Source organism: Colius striatus, chromosome Z, assembly GCF_028858725.1.
Source record: "Colius striatus isolate bColStr4 chromosome Z, bColStr4.1.hap1, whole genome shotgun sequence".
NCBI classification, from domain to species: Eukaryota; Metazoa; Chordata; class Aves; order Coliiformes; family Coliidae; genus Colius; species Colius striatus.
In genome coordinates, this window is record NC_084790.1 from 13343452 (window position 1) to 13356419 (window position 12968).

Here is a 12968-nt window from a genome sequence, read left to right on the forward strand (position 1 = left end):
CTTTGCCAAGATAGTTTGTTTTGTTCTGGTATTTTTTGTTACAAGTTAGACACCTCTGCTAGCTCCTTAAAAGATAATACCTGCCAAAATTAAGCAAATGAGAAGCAAAACCTGTCCTGGTGTTCTGAAGAAGAAATCTTTGAAAACAAAGCAGGTAGGACAATCCCTAGACACAACATCTGCAGTAGATGTTTACCCCAGGAAAAAAATTCTATCTCTCCAAAGACATTCCTGCTCTTACTTAACTGCATCTCATCTCTACTCTTTCTTCAAAATCAGTGCTTTTTTAAACACAAGTTATTTCACTAATATAGCTGAGTGGTCAGTCCGTCTAACTGCTATCCTAGTGCAACTGAAACTGTGATAAACCTTGAGAAAGACAAACCATTAATTTTTGAAGGAGAGAGAAAAAAAAGACAGGAAAGAAAAAAAAAGAAAAAATATTACATTAAATTAGTTTCTTCCTCAGAAAAGCTTCAACATCACACCTTGAAATAATCAAGTGTCTACAGATACAGACTATATTGGTTTCTTTCCTCCTTTTAGATCTTTTCCTTCATAGCCAAGAATCTAACACAGAATCACACTCCCAGTTCTAATTTAATGCATTTCCAAGCAAAAAATATTTTAGTGTTAATTTCCAAAACACTTAAAGTATTAGAAAAGGTAATTTTAGAAGTATGTTTTAGAATTTGAAAAGAATCTTCTTTAAATTTAGTATTTTTCCTCATTTAGGTGAGCATAGAGAAGAAAGAAGAAATAAGCAAAGCAGAAATGCACCAAGGGCTAGAATTTCAAAAGACAAGCATACTTTCTACATTAGGAATTAAAAACAAAGCTTATGAAATATATCAGCTTAATATGAAACTGTAGCTCCAACATGTAGGCATATTCCAATTAAAAAAAAAAAAAAATCCAAAACATAAATCACAGAATCACAGAGGTGGTTTGGGTTTGAAGTGACCTTCAAAAGCATTCAGTTCCACTCCTGCTGCCATGGGCAGGGACACTTTCCATTAGACCAGGTCACTCAAAACCTCATCCTACCTGGCCTTGAACACTTTCAGGGACAGGGCAGCCACAACCTCTCTGGGTAACCTGTGCCTAAACTCTTAACAGGAAAGAACTTCTTCCTTACATCCAGTTATCCCTCATCCTATTACTACACCAATCCAAAGTGTGCAGAGAAAGTAGAGAGGTAATACTCTGACTCAGTAGCATATAAGAAAATAACACAGAAAAAGTTCTATTGACAGCAAATTTTGATAGGAAACCACAAACTTGTTTCAAGTTTAGCCCATGGCAGAGTTCACAATATTCATTCAATCCAAAATAAGTACCACAGTTCTATGTGATTTTTAAAGAACCTACTAAATTACAGAACTGTACCAAAGAGATCCTTCTCATAGTTTAACAATTAAATTCAAACATTTAACTATACTTACAGAACCATCTTTTAGATTTCTTTCATAGGAGAAATGACACTCCATATTTTCATCATCTCTTGAAACAGTGAAGTTATATTTGCCAGCTGACTCTTCTCCAGCTATCAATGCTTTCTTAAGTTCTTCAACATACTTTCCTCTATTCATTTCCATGTCAGCAGCCTCCCTAGAAATCTCAGCTTCAGACACTGTCAAAAAGAAAAGTGGTAAGAAAATATTCATATGTGGGTGAACATGTCTATTTATTTATATGTACATAGAGATATACACACCCCTTAAGGATAGCCAAATATTAGGAGACTGTTTTTTCTTTGAAGTGCATTAGTGTGCCAGACTTTAATAGAAATGTAGCAGGAATATTGTATTTTATTATAAGAATTTCCTCTTTTTCCTGTCTGAAAATTCTACTTGCCTTGTTATTCCAAATAACACTAACCTTAAAACAAGGAACAGAATGTTCTAACTATGATTTATTGTGCCCCCTCAGTTGTCTTTGAAGGTGTGTAATCTAAACCCTATAAAAAAACAGAGATACAACTATCTCCTTACATATTCTGGATCCAGTTTTCCAAGACTGTAACCTATAAGCTTAAAATGAAATAAAAAGTCAATTTACAAATGAAGCTACGACTAGATACTTGAGAATCCATGTTTTATCTTTCCAGTCCAAGGATCACTAAATGGGAGATGTGTCTTCATTTTGCATTATGTCAGCTCTATTAAGAACATTTTATTTTATTCTAGTCCCTTGAAGACGAAGAATGGCTGAATATGGTACAGAACAGGCCAATAAACACATAATGTCCTCAAGAATCATGATAGCCTTCCCAGTGTGCTTCTTATCGTTTATTTCTTCCTAGATATTGTCATTCATCCTCAAACTGAAATATCAGCTTACCAAAACTCATCACCCTTCACTAGGAGCAGCAAGAAATAATTCTTCATTACCACTTGGGCCCCTGCTTATTTGCCTTTTTGATTTATTCTACATACTTTTTCCTCACCAATTTTAAAGACCAAATATTAATCAGAATAAACATCTCAATGAGGAGCACAGTTTCTTGCACAGACTGATATAAGCAAAGACTCTAATTTAGAGTTAAGATGTATACAATGTAATGCAGGCTTTAATGTGTAACCTAACAATAATCAAGTAAACAATGTAAAATACTATAAAGATAAGTTTTGCCTTTTCTTGAGACCAGTCCTGTAAGGAAGACTGCTATAGATTGCCATTTACCCTTGTTGCTTTTAGACCTTTGTAGCATTTGCCCAGCATTTGAAAGAGTAAGCTATGCAAAAGGACTTTCGTTTTTGTCACTCTGAAAAAAAAAAAAAGTCCCGAACAAAACACATGCTTTACAGAACTGCAAATAAATTTTAAAAAGTATCGCACTTAAAACTGCTATTAATATTTCTTCTCTATAAAAATGCCTTTGAAGATAGTCTCATATTGAGACATAAAGCCTGCAAATGTATTGAAATCATAGTGATAAAAATAGAACAGTATTTCAATCAAGTGTAAGCCTGTCCAAATTGCCTAATTTTTCTCTAATCTTCTTGACACAGTAGTTAACCTCATATTGCAAAGGAGGCAGTACATATCAAATCAATCCGTCATATAAAAATAGAGCAAAGAGGTAAATGTATCATTATTTCCTTTGAGTGTTTTTTTCCTCATACACTCCAGGATTTCTGGATTAATTCTGCACCTTCCATAATTTTAGCTTATTTTCACAGACTTCAAGTGGTTAAGGTTAGAAGGGATCTCTAGATCAAATCCATTGATTAAAGAAGGGCCAACTACAAAGGTTGCTCAGGACCATGTTTTGAATGGGTTCTGAAGATCTACAAGGGTGAAGACTCCCCATCCTTCCTAGGCTAGCTGTTCTGGTGTTCAGTCACTTCTCTAGTGTACAATTTTTTTTTCCTGTGTTTAAATGGAATTCCCCATATTTCAGTTCACTGGACATCACTGAGAAGATCATAGTTACATCTTCCTCACTTCCTGTGATAAGGTACTAATTAATACACATTGACAAAATGTTGAGCCTTCTCCCCTCCAAGTTGCACAGTCCTAGCTCTCTCAGTTTATCCTAGCATGACTAATGTTCAAGCTGTTCGTCACCTTCACAGACTGGCACTGGTCTCAGTTATGTAAGTTCATATCTTTCTCATACTGGTGTGCCCAGAAGGGAACACTGCATCATGGTGTCACTAGGGCTGAGCAGAAGGGAAAGATCATCTCCCTCAACCTGCTGGCAACACTCTTCCTTATGCACTTCAGGAAGCTGTTGGCCTTCTTTGCCACAAGGCCACACTGCTGGCTCATGTTCAACTTCTTGTCCAACAAGACTCCCAGGTTCTTTTCAACAAGGGACTTGCTTTCAAACAGTTATCCAAGGCACTAGTACCAGCTGGGGGCTTCTTCCCTCCCAGGTATACAGTTTTGCATTTTGTGAGATTCCTAACAGTCTCTTGCTCTAGCCTGTCCAAGTCCTTCTCAATAACAACTCAATCTGCTATCAACACTTTCCCCCAGTTTTGCATCATCTGTAAACTTGTTGAGGATGCACTGGTTAGCCTTCAGAAGCCCTAATTGCCTTTTACATCCCTTACCAGGTGCTATTCTAGGTGGGTCCTGGCTTTCCTAAGCCCATTGCTGCATGCTTGGCCTATACCCCTCCCCTGATCACCTTCCCCTGGTTTCCACCTCTTTCACAATTCCTTTTTATTTCTGAGTTCGGCCAGGAGTTCCCTCTTCATCCATGCAGGCCTCCTGACACCTTTGCTTGATTCCTTGTTCCAGTGAGATGAACAATTTTTGAGCTTGAAGGAAGTGATTCCTGAAAAATCAACCATCTCTCCTAGACCTCTTCTCCAGCGACATATCCAATAGTATTCTTTTAGAGATCCTGGAAGAGGTCAAAGCCTCCTATCTTTATACCTAGGGTTAACCTACTTTTTTACTCTGCTGACTCCTCTCACAGTCCTAATTCCACCAACTCAACAGTGACTGCAACAAAAGGTTGTCCCAGCTTTTACTCACCCAACCGGATCTGCCTTGTTCATAAATATTAGCTTTTACAGTATTCCGATCTACACTTCTCAAAATACAGAAAATACATAGACTTTATTGGTCTTAGACTTAACAGAAGGGGAAGTAATCAGGCCATTTAATACAAAATACAACAACTATTTGTGCACACAAAAAAGAAATACTACCTCACTAATCATCTGAAGTGATTACCATATCTCTGCAGAATCTGATAAGGCAGGTTAATCACCAACACCCCACTCCATTACTCTATTTATAAAGATACAGGTGACCTGGTACATGAGAAGAGAGATAAAGATGGCAAAAGAGAGTATGTTAATGTCACCATTGCAAGGAAGAAAATAGCTGATGCCAGGAACTACTATTCTCTTCTGTGCAAAATCTGAGCCTGCAGATATACTCAGTTAAAAGAATAAATAAGTGGGTCAGAATGACATTAGTTATTCCCTAGCACAAAGCATATTTTCCTAAACATATTCAAATAGGTTAGGTCCTTCAAAAGCTAAAAAGGAAAAGGATGCAAGAAAACTGAACTGCTCTGGAGTTATGATAAGAGGGGAAACAGAGGAATTAAGCTCAATAAATGAGAGCAAGTCAATATTTGTCACACTAAATTGTGAAATGTCAGACCTATGGCAATGTGAAGCCTGTCACAAAATTCCACGTATTGTCCTTAAGAGGAAACACTTCAAAATTAGTATTCTCTGCGAAATCTGTCACGCTCATACTAGCCTAACATACATTAAAAGGAAAAGGCATGATACACAGCATTTTACCAGAACTGCAACAACACAGATTCAGCAGATGTCAGAAATTTCAGAAATGTCATCATACATTAAAAGGAATATAGAAGCACTGTGGAGCATGGGTTAGAATAAAGCAGAAATAAACCAACTTCATAATCAGTATTGCTAGATTGAAGAAAAAGTTGGGATTTAAGTTTTTCTAAAACCATAAGAAAGGAGACACAGGACTCAGAAATGGATCAAGTTGTAATAGAATGCTCTTTTCACTGCATGGACATCACAATCATCTATTTTACAATCTCTTACTAATACATTAAGAGAAAGAGGGTAGGACAGAGGGCCACATATATAGCCAGCTAATACTTGTACTACAAACATGTCTTTGAGTGCAAAGCCACGCTCTTTAGCTGCAATGCTGCAACACTGTCTCCTTCCCTGTACACTAGACAGATCTGCAGCTGGCATATGAGGACATAGGGAAGAGCAATGCCAGCACACAGCACTGCAAACATGAAAAGACCTACAAGCTAGCAATGGCTAAGTCAGAGTCAGCTGGGCATTAATTCTCTTGCATTAAGACTGACAGGTATGAATTTCAGAACAGGACTCAGTACTGTTACTAACAGTGCTGCGAATCTGGAGGCTGTAAACTTACACTAGCCATTGCAATACTATCAGTTCTTTCATACCTCATTTTAAGCCAAGTGTTCAACCCTCAGCCCCAAAGTAACTGAACATACCGAAGTATCTTAGACAAAGTAATAGTAGTATTTTCCAAGATTAAAAAAAAAAAAAATAAAACTTTTAAAACTATTTTAAATCCTTAAAATGAAAGAAGAATTTAAGAATTAAATAGATGTTAGCAGAAAGGTTTAGACTTAACAATTGCCAGCTGCACCCTGTTCTTTTAAAACTCAAGCAGTACTTTCAATGTCCACATAAAGACTGATATAGTGGAACTATTGTCAGGAAAAACACTACGTCTACAAGCTGGTGAACAACTAGGGCTACAGTGCTGGTCAATACTCATCTTGCAGAGCTAAGCATCCATTGCAAAAAGCAAGAACTGAGTGGGAGAAGAAAGGCAAGAAATGTACCATAAAAACATTTCTATTTTGTTATAAACTACAGCCACCAATCGTTTCCTCAGTAGTTTTCTTCTACAGGACACTAGACAGAGTATAGAGAGAAAAGGCCACTAATGTCAGTAATCCCCCTAAGTTCCTCTAAAACTGTACAGGCAGAAATGTGGAATCCCTTGCAGTATAAGGCAAAAAGAGACAAAAACCCTCTAAGTCGGAAATACTTAACAAAAAATGTTTGCTTAGCACAATGGTTTCAACACTGGGAAAAAACAGACTTTTAATGAAAATAACAAAGCTAAAAACCCAAAGATATCAATGTATTGTAATAAAGCATCACATTGGGTTTTTTTCTGTGGTGCCTGTACATGCTGCATTTTTCTGAACATCAGAGGAACTGAACAATCAGAGAAACATGAAATGTATAAATCCATACAATCCATACGTCTTTAAACCAATACCAACTGAGTACATTAGACCATACTGCATATTGGTGTGCTTCTCATTCCCTGCAAGATTCCCCTTTTTTTAGCCCTTCTTTAAATAGAACTCCTAACATTTTCTACCATCACATTAAATATACAAAAAACATCAAAAGACAATTCCATCAGCAACTCTCATTCACTTCCTGGGAAGCCTTGCCAAGCAAAATAATCCACAGCATGGGAAATCAAAAAGAGATTTTCCATAGCAAGAATTTTCTGACCATTACTTTCACTCCTCAGAGATTTTGAATTTAGAATCTCAAAGCAGTCACAAACATTATACAGTAACCGAGAAAAAGTGATAAAAAACACTGAGCGTATGAAAACATAAATCTGTGAAGCAGGAAAGCATCATAAACAAGAACTTCAACTCCCAATAAAATTATTCAAAGGACTACAAATTGAATAAAAATTCCTTAAAAATGTATCAGATTCTTGCAGAAAAACACAGAAGCGCTCTCCTTTGGATGAGTACCCAGTACTAAACTGTTGTGCACTTCTTTCTTTCCTATTAATAGAGTGAGGTCATCTTGCTTTCAGTGGTCTTCTGTTTTGGGAAGTGATCATCAGCCACTCTGCCAGATGCAAGAAGTTAACAAAATGAGAACTGTGTTTACTCACTTTTTCTATAGTCTTCCAGTTGCAGTAACATAATTTTTACTTAGAAAAGTAACATTTAAAGAATCAACTTTTTGTGAATTTTAAGTTAAGTATTTTCAAGTTACATAAGAACAACCAGAAAAGCTTTTAAACAATAAAAATAGTTATGCTTATTTAGTTAACTATTTATCAGTTTTAACATCCTATCTGTCAGTTTCAAACGATACAGTTTGACTATCTTTTTGTCCGATCAAGAAAGGAAGATCTTTCATATCAGACTAGAAGGAACCAGCACTGGAATATATGTATTTGTGCATAAATTCCAAATCAGTAACGTTTGGAGTGTTAAATGGAATATAGAAAAGCATATTTAATATATGTGAGGATATATTTTAAGTTATTTTTGTTTCCTAGGTGTGAAAGAAAAAAGTGCAGAAACTGTATTCAAAAGAATGTTAGTGAATGATTAAGCTTCTTTTTATATACAGGAATTATATACACACATATATATTTGTATACAGGTGAACATATACACAAAAATATACAGCATTTAAAAAAATATATATATATGTATATATCTCTCAGGCCTGTTTGAAAGTTTGGCTTATGTAGGAAGAGGGGAAAAATAAAATCCACTGGGCAGGAAGAAGGAAGGAACTACATGGACATTTATTCTTAAAACTCAGGAAAAAGTCCGGAAAAATATTTTTGTGTCTAATATACTGTAAAATATATTTTTTATATATATAATTCTTTACACTTTTTGAAATATTTTTGCCACTGAGAGAAGAACTTTTGATCAAGCATTTGACACATTTCTAAACGAACACATAATTTTTCCTTCTTTCACTAGGCATGAGTGAGAGAAGTATGGCCGTATGAGAACACTCATCCTCTTATTCAGGTTTATGAGTCAGGAAAAAAATTCCCACAGGCTATATTTTTTCTTCTGATAACTTACGACCAGGAAGAAAAATATTTTGTCTCTCAATCATCTAAAAAATTCACCTAAGTACCTGAATACAGCTACCTTTAATAATTAAAATTTTATTAAAATATTTTAAAACCATTTGCAATTAAATGCTTCATGAAATACAATTTGCAAATGGAACTTGCATGACCATTTCAAGGATCTGGAGAAGACACCAAAGTGGTACTTCAAGACTGTTTTCTTGAGAAAGAAGGAAATATTGCATATCTATATGCTTAATTAATTAATATTAGGTTTGACATACAATCTTTCTAGATATGAAAGATCTCTAAATATGTCCAAGAAGACCACAAACCCCACCTCCTCCACCAATGGGAGATGAAATGCACGTGAAAATTTTTTTCTTTCCATTATTACCTGTTCCAGTCCATGCACATTGGCCATCACTAAGTACTACACCAAAGCCAATGCCTAAATCTTTTTCCCAAGATACTTGTAGAAAATATGTTGCTTCTGGATCTGAAACTGGATGAATTCTGTTCAAAGTCTTCTCCATTTTGCACAGACCTGTTTAGGAAGTAAGACAGTTTTGTTATAGTCAATGGCTTAGTTTCCAAAGCTGTATAGTTCCAAACAGAAAACTGGTTTACAATTAGTAAGGTTTAAAAGAACAATGCCAACAATCAAATATACTTGAATAGTCCCAAATTAAGTCAGGAAGCTGAGGAAGAGAAAATTACACTACATAAGCCCTTCCCCACAGCTATGTTTTTAACTTACCATCCACTATCACCCAAATACAGCACATGGAATATAATACAAAATAATCAATATAAATCTGGAAGGTTGCCAAGGGAAAAAATGCTACTAAGCTTCACTGCAAAACAGAGGTTGTATTTGACAATTTTTTCCACAGAAGAATGAAGAAACAACCAATTCTGAGGTTTGCATTGACATACAATATTTTCACTGAGAATGCTTTTTTTTTAAAAAACAATGAAATAAATGAAAAAAGGCCACATGCTCACTCACACACTAAAGCCAGCATGTATTAATAAAAGCAGGGAAAACATAACTCAGACATTTAAACTACATGCACTGATTATCATGATGTTTTGACTAGTTAGGTATTGTAAGCTCTACCAAGTTTCCCATCTAAAGTGTAGCAATAACTCAACATTATCAGGTTTGGCACAACTCAGGCCCTGAGGGGATACTGTTCTTCCAGCAGTTGGAGAGGGAAGTTCTTTCTTTGCTCTTGGGCATTGTGAGCCAAATCTAGATACATACTGAACCGCCACCAACCTCCCAAAAAGTTGGCGTTTGCAGGTTGGGAGGAACAGTTTTAACTGCAGTTGTCTGCAATGTATCTGATCTTTGCTCAACAATGTTTAAAATGCTCAGGAGTGTTCAAAACTGCCTGCCCCTTGTCTGGATAAGCACATAGTATTCAAAAGCAGTAAAATATATGAATGTAAGATTTGTTTAAGCATAAAGCTGCATTAACAGCTAGACATTGTCAATAATACAAAACTTTATTATAGATATGAATAAGATTAATGAGATACTTCACTGGATTCACAAATAACTTTGTTAAACATTTTAAAAAATATTTTGCTGTATATTTCAAGAATTTAAGTAAACTGAAACTCCTCTCTTACAACTAATCTACTATATGCTCTCATCACCTCATCAGCTTGCAACATGCCAAGCAGATGTGGCTCCTCACAGAACAAATACTTTTGTACATGAGGTGATCATGTTCCTACCAGAGTTTCTACCCTAAGTGCTGATGGGGTAAACACTGTACTCCTCCAAAGTCTGAGGGGCACAAAAACAGCAGATTTGCCAAACCAGATTCTCCATCTCCCCTTCCTCAAATTCAGACTCCAAAAAAAAACCCAAACCCCACCTTACAAATACTTCAGTTTGGCTATCTCTCCAGAAATACAGAAGACTAATAACACATATCCAATAAAGGTCATTGTATATACATTTCTTTAGCCATTTCCACGGAGAAGATGTTATATGTACACACATACTGGAGTGTTATTGTAGCATCAAGGCTGCAACATAATAAGTTGCATTGTTACTGTTCACATTAATATCTGTTAAACTCCAAGAGTGGATTCCAAATATGAAAAAAACTATGTACATTTCTACTTGTTATCAAAATAAAGCTTTGAAAGATCAATTATTCAACAGGATAAATCACTGTCATTACCAACACATATGCAAAACTCCAGTCAACAGCCCTGCATGTGTTTACATAAAATTATTCCTTTTTACATTCAAAAAGTAGTCCCACTAGAAATATTGTTTGTAAATTGTCAAATGCCAAACTATTTCTTTGTTTGGGCTATTGTCTCAAACAATTCATCAAAGCTACACCTACAACTGAGGTATAAAGTCATAGCTGTTTTAAATACTCTGGGACAGACACTCAGCAAACCAAGTAACTGCCCATGTATTGGCAAAGGGGTCTGAAAACGGCACATCAACTTAGGACCTGAACCTCCATAAGAACTGGTTACACAAGCTTGTAGAAGCTGGTACTGCTTTAAGATTTTACTAACGTCCCTATCTTAAATAAGCCGTAATTTCATTATGAAATGTAGCCAAAAATATAATGAATAAAGGATAACTGAAACTTTAAGAGTTAGTTTCACTTTCACATTTTTGGGTGGAAAGGTAGGGACACCAATGAGAATTCTATTAATGCTCCAACTGGTTACAGTCCAGCTACTGATGAAACATACAAAAAAAAAATCAATGCATAAAACCAGACATTTTTATAGCTATCCTACAAACTAAACTACTGAAAGCAGACCCTTGTTGCTGCAGTATAAAAAGCATCTCTGAATCTATTAGACCAGAGGAGTACCTTTAAGTGCTATTCAATATCCAGAAACACTGCCTCTGTAGGCTCTTTCCATTCACTGTCTCAATAAAATGAGACTAGTCAGAACTTTCTTCCTCCCTCAATTATGATAAACAAAAGCTGCAGAGAAACTGATTGATTAGGGCCATAAGAAAGCCAGTGTTTTTTGCCTGAGGGGCACGGGAGGTCACACCACATACCAGCACTTCACCCTGCTATAGCCAAGGATGTGAGACAAGCTTGCAGGTGGGAACAGTTGAGTCCCACCCCAAACATGTAAATCAGAGGCTTTATTGAGGTCTTTGAACAGTTGAGGATTGAGCTGTTTATCTTTATCACTTTGTCCCTTTCGGTCTTTGGCTTCTATGATCTATATTAGGCAATGTTTCTTTCTGAGGAGAAATCAGCTGTTGGCTGCTGTGCAATTGACTGGAGTCTACTCTCTGAACAAACAGTGTACACAGTTGCTTCTGAATAAACAAGACACTTTTAAAACTGGTTTACAAAGAATTTTATATGTTATTTTGGATAGCACTAGGCATAGACCAAAAGCCAAATCTTTTAGGCTGCTCCAACACAGCATCATTGATAATATTTTGAACTTCAGCACTTCATTTTTTTTTCAGGCAGACTAATGGCTTTTTTTCCAAACTCCTTCAGCTGCAGGTGCTCCAAACTTCAGCAGCTATGCACGGAAGGCCACTTAGGAATCAGAAATAGCTACTATGTCTTTCTAATGGCACAATTAATTTAAATGCTTTCTTGTTGAGGTGGGGGAAAAAAAAAATCTAACGACAGTGATTTCAGAAGACCAGCACATACAGTACACTGCTATTAAAAAGTCTACAATTTGATCCCTTCTATCATTGGTTTGACCACAACATACACTACAAATCAGAATCTAATAATCAAAAGAAAGTTGAATGGTTAACATATAATCAGAGAACAGCTACTATTCAGGACATGCTGTATCTACTTGTAAATGAGTTATTGAAAATTTAAACTTTTAAAAACTAAAACTAGCTGTTACCACAATTTATAGCAGAAGTAAGATAATGTCTATATTTATAGGCATTTCTATGAATATTGCATACAAATCGATATTCTCTCATCTCAATTTAAAATTCCATTTACTCCAATACTTCAAGAGGAATAATGTTAATATATGTGATTCAGTTAATGAACTTCAGTTAACATATGAACTACTATCAACCTAATAAGGATTTCCCCTTTTTTCTTTTTTTTTCCTTTTTGGAAGAACATGATTGGACCAACAAACACAAAGAAAGCAATTTTATATCCTTCCTATCACATCTCACAACAAGCTTCCTATTCTCTTGGCCATAATAATTGTTTGACATTGAAGAAAGATTGGACGATAACCTTCAGCTGTAACTTAAAGATATCTGAAGACCAAAGAAAAGAATTTTGAAAGACCTTTGTTTTCCTAATCAAATTTCGGGGACTAACGCATTTTTATACTACATACAAGCTGAACTGTATCTAGTTGTTATTTTGTTTAATTTTGTTTTATATTAAAAGCACAAGCAGCATAATTTTGTCAGTAATGCAATTTTGTCTTGCTGATAAATGAAATTAATAAAAAATTGGCACTGGATATGAAGAAGTGAATGAATTACTTTATAACTTTGTGAAGATGGGTGAATGGCCCATTTAAAAAAGTCAGTTCTACATAACATTTGATCAAGAGATTAACTTCAGGACAGCTGGAATCAGTAT

The 12968-nt window shown here is 35.6% G+C and overlaps 1 protein-coding gene across 4 annotated transcripts in view; it reads right to left on the reverse strand.

The window, feature by feature from the left end:
• XRCC4 (X-ray repair cross complementing 4) overlaps window positions 1-12968 on the reverse strand; it is a 184955-nt gene that overhangs the window by 162518 nt on the left and 9469 nt on the right. For all 4 annotated transcript variants that reach the window (XM_062018237.1, XM_062018234.1, XM_062018235.1 and 1 more), the window contains exons 2-3: window positions 8765-8914; window positions 1446-1633 (exon numbers count right to left, since the gene is read on the reverse strand). In XM_062018237.1, the coding sequence (XP_061874221.1) occupies window positions 1446-1633; window positions 8765-8903 (327 nt within the window). In that variant the 5' untranslated portion in view covers window positions 8904-8914. The remainder of the gene's footprint in view (window positions 1-1445; window positions 1634-8764; window positions 8915-12968) is intronic.